Source organism: Pseudopodoces humilis, chromosome 22 (genome assembly GCF_049639895.1).
Source record: "Pseudopodoces humilis isolate 2021_Gansu_Grassland_sample_001 chromosome 22, ASM4963989v1, whole genome shotgun sequence".
Taxonomy (NCBI): domain Eukaryota; kingdom Metazoa; phylum Chordata; class Aves; order Passeriformes; family Paridae; genus Pseudopodoces; species Pseudopodoces humilis.
In genome coordinates, this window is record NC_142221.1 from 5,782,962 (window position 1) to 5,796,789 (window position 13,828).

The following is a 13,828-nucleotide window of genomic DNA, read 5'->3' on the forward strand; positions in this document are numbered from 1 at the left end:
CTCCACAGGCGCGGCGGGCGGGCTGAGGCGAGCGGAGCCCGGGCGGCGTCGAGCGAGGCGAGGGGCGCGGGCTGGAGCCGCTGCCCACCGGCCCCAGAGCCGGGAAGGGCTGCGGGAAGGGTTAGTGCGAGCTCGCTTGTGCGAGGAGCCGCGCCGCAACCATGGGGAACCGCGGGATGGAGGATCTCATCCCGCTGGTCAACCGGCTGCAGGACGCCTTCGCCGCCATCGGGCAGAACGCCAACCTCGACCTGCCGCAGATCGCCGTGGTGGGGGGGCAGAGCGCCGGCAAGAGCTCCGTGTTAGAGAATTTCGTCGGGAGGTGAGCGGGGGGGTGTCCCCGGGGGCGCGGGCAGAGCTGCCGCATGGCCAGCGCGGTGCGGGGACAGCGCCGCGGGGTCTGTGGGCAGCGCGGTGCGGGAGCAGCGCGGGCAGAGGCTCCGCACGGGCAGCGCGGTGCGGGAGCAGCGCGGGCAGAGGCTCCGCACGGGCAGCGCGGTGCGAGCAGGGGTGTAGGGACAGCGCGGGCAGAGCCGCCGCCGCAGCGCGGTGCGGGCACTCTGAGCGCGGTGCGGGGACAGCGCTCCGCTCGCAGCTCCTCGGCTCGGCGCGTGTGTGGTGCGCGGGCAGCGCTGCAGGACGCCCGGGCGCTGCGGTGCAGGGGTACGGGGAGGCGCGGGAGGGAGAGTGAGGAAGGGAGGGCTCCCCGCCTGGGGGAATTCCGCAGCGGGGTCCCCGCCACTGCCGCACCTTGGCGGCCGGTGGGAGCCCCCCCTTGTCCTGGCTGTTACATAACGGAGGGGGCTGAAGTGGCTGTGGGGGCCGGCCCCATCCATCCCCTGCTCGGTGCGGGGCTCAGAGATGGATGTTGTCGCTGCGGGGGGGTGATGCGGAGGGTGTTTAAGTTTAATCTGCTCTGTCCCCCTCCCCCAGCCCAGGCTCGCTGTCCTCCATAGCGGATGCCATGTCAGGAGCCGCGGGGAGGCTATAGGAAGGACGGGGTTACAGCTCTCCTATATGCTCAAATCCCCGGGTGCTACCATTTTGTGATAGGCAATATACTGATGCCTTCCCTTCATGTGACCTTCGCATTCATCATCTGCAACTTGAGTAAATTGCAGATCGCGCTGCTTGGGTATCTGCTCCAGTGCAGACACACAACACCTGGGGGGGGGGGGGGGGGTGTGTTCCTCACCTTTTTCCTGGCCTTGTTAATTAATTGTATTAAGTTATATATGGGGTTTAGTTATTAAGGTGGGGGTTTTTTATGCTATGAGGAGCACGCAGGTTTCTGGTGACTTGCCTTGAAAGCAATGACTGCTGATACCTGGTCAGATGCTTGCGTGGGTTTTTCTCTTTCAGCAAACTGCATTTGTGACAACATCTATTGGATCTCGTTCCCCCACCCCCACTTTTTCTTTTAAGCTGTTTGCTGTTGGATGGCTTATAGAGCTTTGCCACTGTCAGAAGGGTCTGTGGTGTGGATTAACTGCTTGTTCAGCTGCAAGTAGCCTCAAATTCTGGACCTGTGCAAGGGTATCTTTGAGCAGTGAGTGTAGGGTGTGCTGGTATAGTAGGAGGAAAGCACAGGGTTTGTATCTGGTACAAGGAAAGCATGGTCAAAATAATTTTTTTTTATTTTCTGCCATAGATCAAAGAGTTTTGAAAAAATAAGAATATAAAATGTAAAGAGTTTGGCATCTTTTCTAGCCAACTTCCAAAGGTCCATTCAATGTATCCCCCAGAGATGCTGGGATCACGCCAGCAGGACATTACAGAAACACATTTACTGAGCCTCAGGTCATAGTCCAATACCCACTTGTTTGTCCATAGTCACAGAAAAAAAATAAAAATTCCCGCCACCCAAGTGAAAAACTTGTTGGGCTGTAGCTTTCTAAGAAGGGGGGGAAATGGATCTTCTGACATCTTTGAGCAAAACAGGTTCACCTGTTGGCTCTGCTATTTTCATGCTTTCTAGGTACTGGCAGTCAAACCTCTTAAATCCTTTTTAGAGGATCTGTGCAGGCAGTGCTGCAGTGGTGTCGTAGATAATGTAGGGCTGCTGGGCCAGAGGAGGATTTGTTGAAGGAAAGACAGTACACTTCTCCTCTCCTTTAGACCAAGGGGCTCTACTAATCCTTGGTGCATCTCCGCTGGTACCAATTTAGAGCTGGGGATTTTGTCTGCTTGGTGGAAAAGATATGAATTCAATTATTTTCTGTCTCTTTCTGATGACTCCTGTCACAGGAGAACTTATGACCTCACTGTGTCCCATCAGCTGTCTCTCGAGCAGCAAGTTACAGTGCTGTGGCTTTTAGAAAATGAAATAATTAAGGGTCCCCTGAGCATGAGCTGAGAGCTGTCTGTAGAAAAGCATTTAGAGGAAATAATTGGAGGGGAAATGGAAAATGTCAGTGTGAAGAGGTCTTTCTCCATTTGATACCCCTGAATGCTAGCTAGTTTAGACTTGGTAACTTGAGACCTCTTACCACAGAATATATGTGTATATGCTGCAAATCCCAATCCTGTTAAAATAGTGTTGAGGCCCTGCTATAATGTATAGTCTCTTTTCTTATTGTGTGGGTATTGGAAACTATGATAAAGAGCTATGGAAATAGTACCCAGAATAAGCATGGCTCTTCAGTGTGATTGTGATAAGGGCTGTTTTCTTGTCTGAGCAGTCATAAGAAGAAATTGTGTGTAGACCTACTGTGTACAAATACAATTATTGCTGTAGTGTGGACATGGCATATGTCACTCCTCCAGCTTGATGCTAGGGTGGTGGTGCAGCTATTGCTCAGCAGCTGCTTGCTGTGAATGTGAGTGCTGATGGCTTTCTCTCTGAGTGGATGGAAATCTGTGCAAGAACAAATCCTGATGTGCATGATGCAGACACTTCAGGAGAGGGGCTGGAGGCCCTGCCAGTGCTGATTTCCCTGCTCAGGACCTGCAGGGCTCCTTTCAAATTGTCATCAAGTCACGTTTCCCTAACAGGACAGCACACTTGCCCCTTGCCAGACCTGTGTTGTGGCTATGCAGGGCTTCAGTCCAGGGCTGATGAAGGCATCTTGCAGTAGCACTGAGTCCCACACTCAGTGGAAACCTGCAAGCAGGGAGGAATGATACTTCCTGCAGTCAGTGTTTACTTACATGTCTTACCAAACAAACATTTTTTTTTTCCTCCTGAATTCGATGGCTTACTAGTTGCTGCTAATTGCATTTTCAGTGACACTCTGCTGTTAACAGATTATCCAACAGTGTAGAGCTTGTATTTATAATACCAGATGTCAGTGTGGCTGCTATGTGTGCTTTTGCTGCTGGAGTCTCAGCATGGTGACTTGGATACCGGCTGGGGGTGATAAAATCTGGAGAAACAAGAAGCCATGTAGGAGCCAGACAGGTGACACATCTATCCACAGGCTGGTTTATCCTGGGGCCCAGAACTGGAAGGAAGGTTAATCGGGTGAGCTCCAGGCATTTCCTGTTGGTGTGGCTATAAGCTTGTAGGATAACTCAGGTTGGAAGGGACCTCAGGGATCATTTAGTCCGTTCTTAAGGTGTTGTTACTTCCCTGCTGCCTCCTATTCTAAATAAATACGTCTTGGAGAAGGCACCTGTACCAGCAAAATTAGTCTGATAAAAAGAACGAAGCATGTGGTATGTGCTAATTTGACTTAAGAGCCCAAATGACTGAGGAGGTTGTACGAGACAGCCCACAAGGCTGTTTGTATAATCATCCATGTTCACTCTTACTTTACCATGTGAAAATAACAAATGTTTTCATTAAATCCTATGATCTCAGAGCACTGTTACACAGATCTTTTGATTTCTGGGAGTATTACTGTTATCTGTGCTTTACAGACAGGAAAATTGAAAGCACTGGGCTGTGTTCAGCTAGTTCCCAGAATGTCTGTGCCTTGTGGTGTTGCTGTCTGATCCAAGGCAGGGTGCTGCTCAGCCCTGCTGGGACAGCTGCATTGCTCTTCATGGAGGAAACAAGGCACCTCTGACTTCTCCAGAACAGATGGTTTCAGGGGGCTGCTGAGGAGGCAGTGACTAAGGGCTGGGAACAGTGGGTGGAAGGACTTGAATGGAGATGAAACCATCTTGTTTATGATCAAGGGACCTAAGCAGTTCCAAAGTTGTGGGAAGTGAATCAGTGTTTATTTGACCCCAGACCTGAGCTGGAATCTGGTACCCCACAAGCATCTTCTCTTGGAAGCTGTGCACCAAAAATAGGGGTTCTTAGCAGTCTGTCACCAGGCTCTGATGGTATATGCTGGATTCCCTGATGTTTGTGTGTTGCCTGGAAGGAATCAGGAGATTGGTGTGGGCCTAAACTCAACCATGTTGGGCTAACCTTGCCTTTCTTAACACACTGAAATTTCCACATGGGTAAAAGAGCAGGGAAAATGCAGCACTGCAATGCCTGTGGCAGTGGAAAGGCTGAATACTCATTAGGCATAGCTGCAGTAATTGCTATGACAAAATCAGGCATTGGCCTGGCAGCAAATTTCTCTTTGCCTGTTTCCCATACTGGTGATGCAGAGCTAGATCCTGAAGCCACAGGGTTTAGTTTGGCTTCAGGTATAACTTTGAGGAGCAACTTACTACCTTCCACAGCCATTTAGCGATAAATACACCCCCGAGATATGATGACAGAATGCCTTCCTTGATAATACACACTTCACTTTGTTAAGGAAAGCTTCCCCAGCAAAATACCTTCAGAGACCATCAGCAGTATTTAGCAAATAGGTAGAAATGAAGGATCCTAAAGGGATACATGAAGAGATCAAGATAGTTGGCCTGTTCCTGCAGGAAAACAGTTTTGTTGATGAACTTTTTACTTTTAAGTTGCTCAGGGTCTACTGCATTATGTGCTTTATGAGCTTGAGTGTTGAGGATTGAGTGTTCAAATCTTGTACAAGTCATAGCTACATTATGTATAGATTGGGGATGTCTATTGTACTGGGCAATGCCAAGCATCACTGCAGTACTTCAGGAGCAGATTTAAGTTTAAACAAGAAGATACATGCATGACATGTGCTTTGGCCACAAAACAGGTTTTTAAGTGTGCTTCTAAATTTTTGAGGGTTCTGATTTGAGATGTGTGCTGGCAGAGAGATGATTAATTGCAAATCATGGCCCTTTAACTGTTATATGATAAATACATCTGTGAGCCGGTCAGATCCTGTTGTGTATTTGCAGCTTAAAAACAGAGGCACTGCTTGTGAACTGACTTATTTAGGGTTGCAGTGGATGGTGCAAGAGCTAGGGGTAGGATTCTGTTGCTTAGAGAAATAAATTACGGTCAGATAAGTCCTTCAAATGGCAGCCAGTCTCTGGTCTCCAGTGAAGAAAATACCTGTTTTCATCTTGGATTAATTGGGGAAGGAAGAAAATATTCATTGGGGGAAAATGAGTAATGTGTGGCAGCAGACCCCAAGATAAAATAATTTCACCTAAGAGAGATCTGTAGAGCTCTGGGCAAACACTTGTGGGAGGAGGAATGCTAGAAAAAGATACATAATTAAGTTATAACATAACATAACATGGATGGCTGTGAGGGAAAAACCCATGAATCTCAGTATTCATAGATGCAGCAGCAGTGTCTGCCAATGTTTGTTGTCAACTTGTTTTAGTCCTATCAGGCTCAAATAAGTTCAAGTCTAATATTTTTTCTACTTCCTGCAGCAGTAACATGTTCTCTGCAGATCTTGTTAGCTGTATCTTTCAGCTTCACTCTTTAGTGATCATCTCGTGGTTCTGGTAACTGCCCACTAGCCTTGTATCCTCTAGAAGAAGGGATCTTCATGGCATGTTTCAGATCATATCAGAATTTACCTAGGGAATGGAAACCAGCTGCACTCCAGTAGGGAAACTGGTGCTCAGTGTTGTGCAAGTTGATGTTTGGACCTACTGGTGTGTGAAAATGACATGTTGCCTTGTCATTGCTGGAATTTGTCACCTGATATCTGACAGATCAGGGATGCTGCATTTCCTTGTGTGGACTCTTCCTTGTTAGCATGGTAATCCTCAAGTTGAGAGTCTTAGAACTTCTTGAGTTTTTTCGATTAGTCCTTACTATATTTTGAGATAAGTAAATGTGGAATTTTTTGTGTTTCCTCAGTAAACAGGATGCAGTTATACAAGGCTGTAGAGGGAACAGAACCAGTGGGGAAAAGAGTCAGAAGTTCCCAAAAGCTAAACTGTCAGCTGCTCCTGTTTCTTAAAACTTAGTGTGCAGTCAAAAAACCGAAATAAAACCAGGTAAAGCAAAGATGACCTACTGTTTTTAAAGAGTACTGATTGTTTTCAGGAGCCGTTCAATACCTATCTGGAAATACCAAGCCAAGTCCTTGACCCTGACTTTTCCAGATGCTCGGAGCAGGCAGAGCTCTGCTACACTTAAATAGAAAGAGTGGGAGTCTGTCTGCAACACCTCCTATCTGAGGCAGCTTTTGAAAAATGTTATTCTAAGGCAGGAAGTTAATCCCCTTCCTGATCTGGTGAATTCCTGAATGTCCCTGCTTTGTACTTCAGGTTTGAGTCTGTACAAGCATGAGTAAAAATTCTGGATAAGGTTTTTTGAGGAGTAATGGAAGCAGCTTACAACTTAGCATAAGTTAATCAAAACAGTTCTTGCTGTATTATAGCTACTGGGGTGAAACTTATTATGATGCCTTGAGCAGTGAATTTATTGGACAAGAGCAAACCCATGTGTGCTCATCCATGTGAGCCAGTACTAGTTTTTTGTTTCAGGCAGTGCATGAGTAGCAAAACCAGAAGAGTTAGTGAAGGGGTGGCAGGCAGTCATCTAGAAGCATATGGTATTCAGCCTAAGTGCTCAATTGGTAAAATTGGTTCTGAGGTGGTGTCTGTCAAAGGAGATTTACTGATAATATGCACAGTAAACCTACTTCCTTGATATGCCACTAAAAAAAAAAAAAAAACACTGCAAAAACTTTTGGTGTAATACTTTTTTCCTTCTCGGACTCACAGATCTGTGACCATATGAGTCAGAGTACTGTTAGTTGGGAGGAGAGATGAAATTAAATCTAGTCCAAAAAGAAAAAAAACCAGCCCAAACCCAGAAGTCTAGTCATGCATGGTGGGAAAAATAGCTTACTAGTGGGACAGTTTCTCATTCTACTTGAAATTTTCTCTTCCTGGCTTCTGACCTGATTTTGCATATTCTGATAGAGAGTGGAATCTCATGGTTAAGGAATATTGCCTCTTATTATAGGTAAATGGGCAAGTTCAGCCTTGAGGTAGAATTACATTCTTTGCTCTGAAGCTAAATTCTTCATGATTAATTTTTATACCTTTTTCTCCATCCTTAAAGGAGAGGCTGTTGGTGTCTCCCATGACATGTGGGTGTATTTCATTAATGGACACTTGAAATAACACTGGAAAAGGTTAAGCATAAAGTGACAAACTGTTTTTCTTAACAATAAATGTTGAGAAACTCTGTAAAGATGCACTGCAGTGTCTGTCTGAGTCCTTGCAAAGGCCTGCTTCTCTCTAGAAGCGTTGTGCCAAGAACTTTAGTTTTTCATGCAGGTTGGTTTGCTCAGTATCTTGCAGGTTACTTAGGTCTACTCTGCAGAGGTTGGGTCTGGTGCTGGCAGATTCACCAGCCTTTGGCTGCTGGCATAGATCAGGTGCAGGATTTGAGGAGTGAGGATGAGTCCCAGAAAGCACTGGGAGATGAGAGGCTGCCCTAGATGGCCTGGTAGCACTTGAATTTTTGAACATGTTCTTTCAGGGCAAGGATGGGTAGCACAGCCCTACAGAGGACTGAGCCCAGGTTTTGTACCTAGGGACTTTCAGCACTTGGATGTTCTGGTCAGGTTTGGAGGTGGTCAGCCTGCAAGCAGGACTGGTTCTGATAAACAGCAAAAAGTTTTTTCTCTTAATTTATATTTAACTGTGATCCATCTGAAGCACACATCATGCTTATTTTGGGGTGACTTGATGTCACTTGATACTTGACTATAGTAATGCAAACTGGATGTGTTGCTCAGAACTACTATAGATACTGGGTTAGCCACAAAGAGAGGGCTGAGAACATTTCAGTAGTTACTGATGAGCAAGTAAGACTGCATCAAAACACTCTGATGGGCAAATGAGGGCACAGTTTAATGTTAGATATGTGACTCATGGATACTTTGTACTTGGGTCCAGCTGTATTTTCAAAGTCCATTAGTGAATATTTTAATAACAATTGAATATAAAGTGGCTCCACAGTTTTCTTAAGCTGTTTTATATAGGTGGGCAGACAGGACAATTAAGTTGCTGGTGTTTGCTTCCTTTGTGACCTTCAGGTTTGTCACAGCTCTGAGCCTGATGCTGACTGTAGTAGATAACTGCTTTGCTTTCCTTCAAGACACAGTACAGGAATAATGAGCCCTGAGTCTGAAATCTAACAGTGTCTCTGTTTTCTCCAGAGCATCTGACATGGCAAGTTTTGGCAGACCCAGCTATGACCAAATGGAAGTGAGATGGTCCCTGGTTAGTAGCTTCTTGCAATTCAGCATAACATGCTTTTGGAAGCTTCTTGGAAGCAGACGTTATGCAAGCTCCTCAAGCTGTGTCTTGCTGACTGAAAGCAAACTTGCCAGCTTCTGCCATTTTTCTGCAAGTCTTGTGACTTGTGTGGCTTTTCTTAGAGCCCTGGCCACAGCAATTGAGCGAACAGAAGAGCAGTGTAGCTTTTGTATTGAAAATAGCAATTTCTGACATGGAGGTTTGAGGGTATTTTTTTTCTTGAAAATACGCTGTTTCCCGAAATGCTTCTGGAGACAAGTATAAAGAATCCCAAAACTTTAAAGACCTGCACTGTCATCTCTTCACTTCCTAAAAATCAGGGCTTAGTCTCAAAACTATAAGCTCTGCTAAAATACTTGTGTTGCAGTCACAATGAACAATTAATGAGGTTTGGAATGAACCCAGTAACTCACTTGTGACGGAAATGGGAATTGAACTGGAGTCTCTGGGGCTGAAAATACTATTTTAATAATGTATTGCCTCAACAGTCTCCTTTAACTCTCCCTTTCCTGTTTCTTATGGCTTTAGGCTGCATTGTTGCAGCTGTGTGGAAGGGTGAAGAGTTAATACAACCATAACAGACATGGGAAGTGCTGGGCTCCTGTCTGACTGCTCAGACTGTCATTTTGGGGGTGGGAAACGCTCTTGCTGCAATAGTGGTCAGTGCAGTGTGATGCCTAAGAGAGGACACAGCCAGTGTTAAACTGATACTGCTGTGGATTTTGGCTGCAAAGCCAGGCAGTGCTGCTGTAATGCTGGATAAAAGCTGATCATAAATTGCAGCTGTATTTCAGAGTAGTTTTTCAGCTGCATTCAGACCCTTTCTCGTATCAATAGGCAGAAGTCTACAGAGATGCTGAGCAGTCAGTTCTCAACATCTGCAAATGTTTTCACAGCACAGCTAACTTACCCTGGAGAGCACTAGGAGAAACTACAGTGTTTCCCTTTTTTTTTTTAAATTGAGAATGGAAATCCAGGGATGGGGGAGGCGATGCTGAATTTCTTAGAACAGGGAAAGAGGTACCTAAAGGCAAAAATCTTGAAATCTTTGTTCAGTTCCTCCTCTTTGTCTTCCTGCCACTCTTACGTGTGTAAAGGCAGAGTAAGTTACATAGGATCTGGCTCAGGGCACTGACAAATTAACAGACTGTTCCAGCCCCAAGAGCTCTTCCTCATGCAAGTTGTTACAAACCTCTAAAACATTGGGCTTATAATGACTGTCCATTTGCTACCTGCCTTCCAGCACAGGAACAATTCCCTGTCAGCAGGGGAATATATCTGGTGACCTGTTAGTTCAGAATTAAACCAATAAACAACAAAGCTCTAACCTTCACAGGTTTTATGTTGATACTTAGCTTCGCTGACTTGTTTATGATTTTCTCTGAGCTTACACTACTCTGGGTCATGATGGGACCTCTTGATTCTAATACATGTTAGGTTTTCTCTCTTTCTGGCTGCTGTGATCTCTTGTATAATCTCTGGCTGTTTCTTAAGCTGATTGTGCTTTTACTTTTAATAGAAGCTCCTCTATGAATAGCTGGGAATTGCCTGAGCATGGTGGTAGCCTTGAGAGGAGATCTGTTGCAGTGGGGTTAAAGCTTTGGGTAAGGAGGAGGTTGGTACGTTCCAAAATGCAGAATACCCTCAGGGATTGGTGCATGACATGTGTCACACTGCAGAGCTGATGCTGCAGCTCCAGCCCTGAAACTCAGGTCACCTCTTCTACATCACGCAGCTCTCAGCAGAGATCCCAGCAATAAACTTCTTCCCTCTGGGCTGTGCTACTTTGATTTGTTCATGTTCCCCTAAGAATTACTCTGCTTATGCCTATTTGTACAAGATGTGTTTTTTATCTTAGGCCTGCAAACTACCACGCACCCCAAACTCATTTTAGAGAAAGATACCCATTTCCTGAATGAATCTGTATAAACTATTGAAGGAATGATATTTCAAGAATGTTTACTGCAATAAAAGTAGTGAGTAGAGAATAAGTGAGAAAGAATAAGTGAGTTACTGCATTGGCACTTGATATTTTGCCAACTTCTGCTTGGACAAAGTTGAACTTGCATTGGACACCTGGAGGGGCAAAAGCAGATGTCTGAGAAATCAGTGCATTGGAGGAGTGGAGATACAAGGGAGAGAAATTTAGTTAAACCCTTTACTTGTGGAAAATAAGGAAAGTAATAGAAGACTGTAAGACTGTGGTCAGTCCAAGTCGCTATGCCACAGTTCTGCTATCAGAATACTCACTAAATAAGGCAACACCTGTTTTGATTTTCCTTTTTTGTTGTTGAATTTAAGCCCAGCCTTTTTGTCACCTCCCATGGTCACTGCCCAGATTTGACTAGAGCAAAGTGTGCCTTGTGACATGAGAAGTGCTGTTCCACTGGCACATTGGAGCCAGACAGGAGGTCAGAAGCTCAACTCTTTTGGGACTATTGATCCATAGTCCAATTATAGTCCAATATAGTCCAGTAGTCCAGTATTTATCCAATTTTTGTTCTGGAATAATGTGAAATGGAGACGTGTGGTTTCTTAAGTAGAGTTTAATGCTTCTGACTTTGCACTAGTGGTGTTTGCTATCTGTCTGTTGGGTCTTCTTCAAGGGCTTGAAGAGGCAGTGCCTCTGCACCATGTTCCCAGCCTGGGTTGATCCTAATAATATCTGGAGCTGCAGAGGTGCAGTGCATAGCAAAGAGCCTGGCACTGATCCTGCATACTTCTCCAGGCAGAGCAGAGATGTAAATTTGCATCCTAAATTCCCTCTGCAGGACAGCTGTGCACTGTGGGCAGTGTGGTCAGGATGCCTGAGTGCAGCATAACTCTGTTACCTCGTGGAATTCTGTCCTTCCTGCCTGGCCTGTTGGAAGGGAAGCAGCCTTCCTCCCCATCCACAACACACTCAGCCTCTTACCACTGACCTGAGATAAGCTATTGAGGTACCTGCATTCAGCTTTATAAACTCACCACCAATATGTGGCAGCTAACAGCACATCATGGATTGTTGAGGTACCATCCTTCCTCATGCAGCTTCCATTTGGGTTTGTGTCTCATCAAAGTGACTTTGCCTTTCCCAATGAACTCTTTCAGTTGTCTGTACCCTTTAAGGAATTCAGGCTCTGGGCAGCCTGTCTCCTTTTCTAGCACACAGTGCTGTCTGGGAGTGGAGGAAGTGTCATGCTGCAGTGATGAAATGTGCCTCCAGCTACATTTGTTCTTCTGATGGGTCTTGCAGCAAATACCAGGACTCCAGAGGTGGAGTTTTGACAAGAAATCTAAGGTTATACTTAGCACAAGTATTTGGTATCTTTGAATTTGCCATTGTACCTGGTTTCCTTCTCTGGAGGAGAGAAGGACAAAAAAAGGGGGATAACCCCCTTTTTTATCCAGAGCCTCCATGCAATGAGTAGTGTGAATATTAGTTACTGTGGCACAGTATAATGGTGTCTCTGAACACAGGAGAGCCTCTACTGCTGGGCAGCCTTTAGCCTGGACTCAGCTGCAGCCTGGCTCCAGAGATTAAGACACTGGTGGTGGGAAATAGCAAGGTCAGCCTGCTGCTTGTCAGTCTTAGCATCCATTAATCCTGGGGTGTTATTGTGGCTGTGCTTTCCCATCAGCCATTCCTGTCTCAGAGTTTTAGTGTACAGCTTGTCCTTTTGTTTTCTCACAGCTCAAGTTGCAGGTGCTGAACAGGTCATGTTTTTCAAGGCTGCAGCCTTCTGTTACAGCAGAGCCAGGGTTTTTGGTAGATTTGTTTGTGCCAAAGCAGAGCAGTGTTGCTGCAGTGTTATGACAAATCAGTGCAGCTTGAAAAAGAGGCAAAGATGCTGGGTCATGGGTTTACCTTTCTGGCCTTCAAAAGACCTGTTTCTTCACTACTGTCATAGGGACTGAACTAATTTGATGCTCTGGGGTGTTGCTGCAGCCTGGTATGTCTTCTTGGGGACTGTCTGGAAATTATAGGGAGGTTCTGCAATTACAGGGAGATTTCTGCCAGGGTATGTATGCTTTTGAAGTAGCAAAAGGAAAACTTACTTTTGTGCTATGATGGTGAAAATTAAGCAAGACGGACATAAAGGTCTGGTTTACAGTTTCTGGGGTGGAGAATACATCATGCAGTGCAATATTTCTCGTGTTAGGTTTTTTTTTTCCCACATGAGTAAAACCAGCCTTGTTTCCTTTCTCCTGGGATTGTAATTCTTGAAATCAAAACTGCATTTTCCACAAATGTGTAATCCTTACTGCCACATCCATTCAGGATACACCAGGCTGCTTATTCTCTTTGAGTTCCTGATATTGTCATGCAGAATCAGTGCTGTATTATTCTTTACTGTGAATATCCCAAGGCAGCAAACAAAATCCAGGACTTCATTTTCTATTACTCAGAAGATGCTAGAGGAAGCTGCACAGCAGCAGTGCTGCAATTTTCTGTTCTCTCCAGCCTCTGCTTCCCCAGCTCCGCAGCCTGGAGTCAATGCGGCATTTGCTATAACGGGCAGTGACTTTTTGAGATCAGGCAGTGCACTGTAGGCTGTACCACTCTCTAAATAATTCTCAACAGTAAAATGCAGAGCTTCAAACAAGAAAATGCCTTTACAGTTTTTTACCTGCAGAAGCACAGAGTAAATTGGCTCACAAGTGCACGTGAGGTGCTGGAGTGTTCTGTTTTGATTTCCCATCCATGTTCTACGTCCTCACGCATCCTGGACTAACCCATCTGCAGAAGATAGCAGGGAGGGAGCTGGCAAATAAGTCAACCCTCAAAATGGAGGAGGGGAACAATATTCCTGATAAATTCTTTCACAGCAGAGATGAACTGAAGCAAATGACATTTTGGATGAGATGGTTGGGTTTGTATGCTGGGAGTCCCTCTTGTTTCTCCACCAAACTCTTGACCTGTAACTGTAGACACTTGCTTAAAACCTCAGCAGCTTGGGGCTGATGCCCACCCGTGAGGGATGCAGGAACTGTGTGGACATCAAACTGATTTGTTTCTATGGAAACAGTAGATTTCACCATGTTTTAGGGGAGTAGGAGGGGAATTATCCCCCTGGGCCTGGTTCTGGCTCTCAGATTGGATTGGTTGCTGCACAGCAATTGTAGAGCAGCAGCCCATGAAGGGATTATCTATCAGCCAGTGATCACAATTAGGGAGAGAAGCACGTGGCTCCAGTCTGCTCCCATTGTGGGATGCCCAGGGTCACAGCCCTCTATGGCACCTAAAAACAGAGTTTAAATTTGGTTACTCATAGCCCCAAAGGAGGGCTGCATTACA

The 13,828-nt window shown here is 45.6% G+C and overlaps 1 protein-coding gene across 12 annotated transcripts in view; it reads left to right on the forward strand.

Annotated features, from left to right (window-relative positions):
- Nucleotides 1-12: 12 nt before the first annotated feature.
- DNM1 (dynamin 1) overlaps nucleotides 13-13,828 on the forward strand; it is a 65,213-nt gene continuing 51,397 nt past the window's right edge. For 7 of the 12 annotated variants that reach the window (XM_088065865.1, XM_088065866.1, XM_088065867.1 and 4 more), the window contains exon 1: nucleotides 14-322. In XM_088065865.1, coding sequence (XP_087921991.1) covers nucleotides 162-322 — 161 coding nt within the window. In that variant the 5' untranslated portion in view covers nucleotides 14-161. Of the gene's footprint in view, nucleotides 323-13,828 lie in introns of all 12 variants that reach the window. The other 5 variants (XM_088065863.1, XM_088065869.1, XM_088065860.1 and 2 more) reach the window with 1 other exon arrangement.